Source organism: Mastomys coucha, unplaced genomic scaffold (assembly GCF_008632895.1).
Source record: "Mastomys coucha isolate ucsf_1 unplaced genomic scaffold, UCSF_Mcou_1 pScaffold5, whole genome shotgun sequence".
Classification (NCBI taxonomy): Eukaryota; Metazoa; Chordata; class Mammalia; order Rodentia; family Muridae; genus Mastomys; species Mastomys coucha.
This window is the reverse complement of record NW_022196911.1, coordinates 57,037,903-57,044,585: the sequence shown is the minus strand read 5'-3', so window position 1 is coordinate 57,044,585 and position 6,683 is coordinate 57,037,903. Positions and strand designations below refer to the sequence as shown.

Sequence of the window (6,683 nt, the reverse complement as noted above, 5' to 3'; positions counted from 1 at the left end):
GGGCATCAGGATTGCATTCACACACCAGCATACCTGGTTACCATGTGGGGGCATCAGGATTGCATTCAGACACCAGAATACCTGGTTACCACATGGGGGCTGAGGATGGGGCTCAGGTTCTCACACTTGGCACAGCAAGAGCTTCACTTGCTGAGCCATCTCTAGTTCCTTGATGCAATTGTATTATGATAAAGAATTTCACTGCTATTTTGATGACATCTACTCTTTTTAAATACATGTTTTCAAAGAAAAATAAATGCCAAAGTTATTGAAGTAATAAAGAACAAGAGGTTGATGCCAAATAATCAGCTTATTTCCTGTTTCATCAGAGATGTCTAAGATGTTCTCCTGAAAAGAGTGTAGAGAGTAAAGAAAAATGTTAACACATTTTTTTTAATGCTAGGGATTACATCCAGTTCCTGGTATATGTTAAGCATTGTTCTACCACTGAGCTGTGCCCATAGCCTAAAAAGTGATTTTTGAGTTCTTTATCTCTGCTCATTCTAGTTATTTAGTCTTTTCATATCATTTATTCTGAAGAGTAATGAAGTATCTATTGTGCCTGTGGCGCTCTCAGTACCTAGGAGAAAACAGACACTGTTTTCTCTGTTTAGCTGTATTCTCTATGTAACTCATGTGACAGAGGAGACTGTAACCACAGCTTATGCACATGGTTAATACTTAGCTATAAGTATAAAATGCAGGGTAAGGGATTGTCAGATTAGTTGGAAGGTAATCTTCAGGAAAGTTAGCCTCAGCTTAGGGTGGGCCAAGGTTTCAGGAAGAGGGAGGTTTCAGTCCAGCAGCATCTCAGTTGAGTAAAGGGCAGAACTGGAGCATACCACATTGACTTAGTTAAGGTTTTACTGCTGTGAGCAGACACTATGACCAAGGCAAGTCTTATAAGGACAACATTTAATTTGGGGCTGGCTTACAGGTTCAGAGGTTCAGTCCATTATCATCAAAGGCAGAAGCATGGTAGCATCCAGGCAGGCATAGCATGGGAGGAGCTGAGAGTTCTACATCTTTATCTGAAGGCTGCTAGCAGAATACTTACTTCTAGGCAGCAAGTATGAGGGGCTTAAAGCCCACTTCCACACACCTACTCCAGCAGGGCCACACCTTCTAAAAGTGCCACTCCCTGGGCTGAGCATATACAAATCATCATATGCATGATTAAGGGACAGGAACAATGTGTGTGGAGTAGAGTGAGCAGAAGCAAGAAAGGTCGATGGTGGTGAGGACCACTGCAAAGTTTAGAGGGTGATGGTAGTGAGGACCACTGCAAAGTTTAGAGGGTGATGGAGACTCATGGCATGTTGGATTAGAGAAGTGATGTCACATGACTTTTGTTATTGAAGGAATTGTTCTGACAATCATTCAGTGTAAAAATATCTTTTATTCTCCTGGTGTAATTCTGGTTTTGGAGGTTTACTGCGTTAGTCTGCTAACCTAGGCTTAGTACTGGAAGGTTCTAGCCTCCACACAGTCTAATCTGGGCCTAGAATGTTTTCCGCCTCTGAGACTTACTGCTGAAGAAGCTCACCCTTTAATGCTCTTTCTGAACTCTGGCTGGATGGTTCAACTCATCTTTTCTGGCTTAAAACTCCTCTGCATGCTGACTGATTCAAACTCAATTTTCTCTCAGCTTCTGACTTTTTGCAATGCTTGGCCTCGGATTAACTCTAGCAATCTGTTTTAATCTTCTGGCTCCTTCTCATTCTCTGACTTGTTCTGTCTTCACCGGTGTCTAGCTTGTTCTAACTCTGCAACCTGTCTCTGTACAGCTGTCCCAGTAAAACTTTCTTCACTGCTCCCTCTTATAGCTTCCCTTTCCTCTCTCCTTGAGAGAGTTGGATACATCCTATTGTGTCAAATCTTTCTGAATTGTCATTTGTCTTCCACTCAGTTAGACATCACTTTCAAACATGGCTGCTTCCTTCTACAAATGAACTTTCCTTCATTGTTTGGGATTAAAAGTCTGTACTAAGGGTATGCCTGTATTCCAGCCAGGGGGTGATAAAATGTGTGCCAAGGGTTGAGCCTCACCACAACTAGAAACAGGGTTTTTTCAGTAAATAACACAATCTCACAGTGTGATCAAATATTCTGCAACATTTTGGAAATAGAACATAGCAGTTGAAGAGAAGTAAGAAAAGCACCTGTGGGCACCTAAGCCATGCATGGTGGTGCTTATGAGTTAGGCACATAGTAGAAGATTAGTTTGACTTGTGTTATATTAGAAGGACAGGCAACAGGCTTGCATCTCTGCCCGCAGTTCTGTTCATTAAGATATTTATTGTTTTTTGTTTGTTTAATTTTACATATATGTGTATATGTACCATGTGCATGCCTGGTTCAGAGTTTTGAAATTGGAATTACAGATGATTGTGAATCACCATGGGAACTGAACCCAGGACCTCTGCAAGAGCAACAAGTGCTTGTAACCTCTGATCCAACTCTCCATCCAGTTACTTGCATTTTTAATCAAGATATATTACATGAAATGATGACTAGGAAATTATGCAGCTTGTATGTCCACAAACTGTATAGATGTGCATACATGAGTATACACTGCTACCTCCTTTGGTTGTCAAGATGGCTCTTTAAGTCACTTATGTTTTGGTGATACAGGGCATAGAGATTGACTATGTTACACTCAGAAAATACTTCACTCATCCTGAATACTAAGCATTATGCTAAATGCCAGAGCTATAAATAAAGGAATGTAGTCTGTCAGGTTTTCTTGTTTCCTTTCTTAGGTCTCTGACCTGTTAAACATATCAGGCTAATCCTAGAGTTCTCTACCTCCTGGATTCTCCTCTTTATGCGAATCAGCATATTCTCCTTGTTATTGTTTGTAGACTGGAAATTATATATTTGGTAGGGAATATTTGTATATGGTGTTGTGCAGAGGCTCTCCATGTTGGTGTGGTGGTGCACTCTTTTAATCTCAACATTTGGGAAGCAGAGGCAAAGGTAGGTGGATATGAGTTTGAGGCCAGCCTGGTCTACAGTGATGAGTTCCAGGCCAAAATTTGAGTCTCTCCATAATATTGAAGTTACATATTAAAATATCACTTGAAAAGATCTATGAGAAATTCAGTAGCAATTAAGGATGCAAAGTGGAGGGGGCATGCGATTTTACTTTTCATCTCCCCACCCCCCCTTATCTCCACTGTGAAGCATTGAGGACTGAACTAGAGCTTCCAGCATGCATGGTAGAGGTATCATGTGCACATTTTTCTGCTTCATCATCCACCTGTTGTTCTTGGGGCAATTTACTGCACTTGAAATAAAGTCTGTCCTTCCTGTTGTAACCCATGACTGCCCTCTTCTGGCTTCTACTTTGAACCATTCCTTTTTTCACAAGCCAAGCTCCTTTGCAGTTCTGAAGTTTCTGCCTTCACATGGCCTTTTGTAGTTGCCCTGCTAGGACTGTGTGTGGTGATTGGCTCCTCCTCATCTCAGTTTTCTCTCTTGAGAAAAGCTTTCCCTGCCTGCATCAGCCATTAGCTTACTGTTGTGTCCTTACCCCTGTGTAACTATAGCATCAGCGCTGAGAACTCAACAGCGTTGCCTTACCTTAATTTGGCTATTTATTCCTTGTTTCCAAAATTGTGTGCAGCAGATATTAATCAACGTTTGTTGGTAGGTTAATTTTAAATTTTAATTGGTAATTATTTGAGTGATAAAATTACAGGGTATATTTATTTTATTTCAAAACAAAGTCATTTTTTTAAACTAGGTTGCTTTTTGCACAGATATGTAAGTTTTCTTCTCTGCATAACCTTCCCCACCCCCTGCCCCATTTCTCTGTATAGCCCTGGCCTCGAACTCAGAAATCCGCCTGCCTCTGCCTTCCAAGAGCTGGGATTAAAGGCATGCACCACCACTGCCTGGCTAATTTTTTTTTTTTTTAAAGAAAAACCATCAATGATAAAAAGTATTGAAGGAAAAAGATCTAGATTTTGTATTTTTCATAAATGATATGCTCATCTCTGTTAATGAACCTTAAGAATTAATCTACTGGGGCTTAAGAGTTGGTTGAGAGAGTGAAGGCATTTGTGCCAAACCTGACACACCCTTTGTTCAGTTCTCAGGTCACACGTGCTGAAGGAAAGAACCATTCCTCTTAAGTTGTCCTCTGATCTCTACACTTACACATTCCCACCAACCCCAATCAATCAATAAATGAATGAAAGGATGAACGAGTGAATATTTCCTTTCTTTATATAAATAAATAAATTAATACATAAAATGTTTATTTAAAGAAAGGAAATCTTTGAAGAAATCCTTTAGACTGAGGACCTGTCAGTCTCCTGATGTGTTGCTAGATTCTTACACCAAACCATTATACTGATTTTTTTGTTTGTTTGTTTTCAATGTTTGCTACAAGTCTATTATTAACCTCCTTCATGTGGTGAGAAAAGCAGAAGAACATCCCAGAGCTCTGCAGCAGCTCTTCAGAGGCATTTTAAATCACATTTTTCACAAAGTTATAAACACTTTGTTATAGAAGCAATGCGTATTAAGTAGCATGTCCTAAAAAATTTGTAATGTAAGATTACATTTGAATCCCATACTCATTTTGGCTTTGTTTACCAGGATTCATGTTCTCACAAGCTATGAAGAAGTGGGTGCAAGGAAATACTGATGAGGTAAGTCTTCAGTAAGTTCTTAGAGAAGCAAAAGACCTACCCGTGTCTGAGGCAGGCTCTGCAGTCTCTGCTTTTGGTTTCCTTGTAATGCAGATCACATCCGTGTTCTTTTGCCCTGGTTATAGCAAGAAATGCTCTTTGAGTCATTGTCTGGTGTGAACAGTAAAAGTATCTTCAATCCAGAGACTGGCCACTGAGACATAAATCTTGGCTCAGGTTTTCAACACCACACCAGGTCATGAATGCAGATACAAAAGCTGAGATGCTTTCTCGTCATCTTCGGTTTAGGAAGCTTGCTTTGAATTAGTTAAATGCTTTGAGAGATGAGAGTGAAAAAAAAAAGTGTTCCTTTTGACTATCAAACATAGATAAGTAGTTGTGATATTGGTTACTCGGTAGCTGACTCTTCAAGCCAGTGAATGTGGTGTTTATATATCATAGTCAGAAGTACCCAGATTCTTTGGACATATTGGAAGGTGCCTTTCTTTTATCCAGTGGTAAACATAGTTAGTAGACCAACTATATGTATCTTGACCCTCCTGACGAATGGCCATTATCAACAGTTTGAAATACTTCTTTCAGGCCCAAGAAGAGCTAGCTTGGAAGATTGCAAAAATGATAGTGAGTGATGTTATGCAGCAGGCACACCATGATCAACCACTAGAGAAATCTACAAAGGTAAGGGTTACTTTTATTCTGACCTAGCCTTCTGTTGGTGGTGGTGTTTGTTTGAGACAGGGTCACAGTGGCGCCTAGGTTAGCCTCAAAGTTTTGTGGCCAGTTCACCTGGACCTTCCGATCCTCCCACTTCTACCTCCTAACTGCTGGAATTATAGGATGTGCCATCACAGCTGGTTTGTATGGTGCTGAGGAGCAACCCTTGGGCTTTGTGAATGTTAAGCAAACACTTTAACAACTGAACTGTATCTAGCTTTTGTAAAATAAATCAATAAACACACGCGCGCACACACACACATACATTTTGAGTATGTAGTAATTAAAAAACAAAGAGGAGCTGAAATTAGGACTCTGCAGTTAAGAGTACATATTGCTCTTGCACAGGACCAGAATTTGGTTCCCTGCATCCACAACCATCTATAACATGTAGATTTGATGCCTGTGGTCTCCTCAGATATCTGCACCTTCACACACATGTGACATTAGGATCCTTCTATATCTGCTTCTGAAGAACTAACTGCTAGAGGAAGCACCTTTCTCATCATAAGGCACTGCCAGGCTGATGAACTTAGTGCAAACTGTTTCTAGATCATGGAGATTGGGCATATGGGACTGTAATCCCTGAAAAGACTGGGATTGAAGAGAGCCCTGCCCACTGTGGAGAATTGGCTTCTGAAATGGAGAAAGCAAATCTGAACAGAGCCCAGGAGACTTGCTGAACTGAGAAATAAAAAGAAAAGTTTAGAGGGGAAAAACTTGATGCAGTTATGAGACAGAACATCAGAAAAAGAAGATGCTGTCCAGAAAATAAAAGGTACAGAGATAGTTGGGGAGAGCATCCAGTTATTGGCCTGGCCAGAAACCAGTCTGCATGGATGTGGAAGAAAATGCTTATCTCTAAGGACAAATCCACAAAAGTTTGCCAAATTATGCCTGAAAGACAGGCGTAGGAGTAGTTGATGTTAACACAAAGGATACACAACAGTGGGAACTTATGTCTTAATACTTGAGCTAAGTAAGCCCTAAAAGACCTCAACAAAGTTTAAAAGTAGTTTGGAAGGATCAGACTAATCTCTAAGTAACAAGTGTATGCTAAAACAAACAAAAGCTAGTTCTCTTTAATTGGACATAAGTAAAGGTGGAAAGAGAGGGCTGAGTGACAAAATTGTCCTGAGCTCCACAGCCTGCTGTAGCAGATTGACCACCTGCACAGAGGCATACAGACTCAAAAATATAATATGGAATAAAAGTTTACAAGAACGTCAAGGGGAGAAATAGAAGATAGGTTTTAAAAAACCAAAGTTTCTGTTTTGTTTTTTGTTTTGGTTTTTCTTTTTTTTTTTT

At 40.1% G+C, this 6,683-nt stretch overlaps 1 protein-coding gene across 3 annotated transcripts in view; it reads left to right on the top strand.

Moving 5' to 3' along the window:
• The window catches only part of Akap10 (A-kinase anchoring protein 10), a 64,405-nt gene that overhangs the window by 46,410 nt on the left and 11,312 nt on the right, over positions 1-6,683 (top strand). For all 3 annotated transcript variants that reach the window (XM_031355065.1, XM_031355064.1, XM_031355066.1), the window contains exons 13-14: positions 4,609-4,661; positions 5,244-5,339. In XM_031355065.1, coding sequence (XP_031210925.1) covers positions 4,609-4,661; positions 5,244-5,339 — 149 coding nt within the window. The remainder of the gene's footprint in view (positions 1-4,608; positions 4,662-5,243; positions 5,340-6,683) is intronic.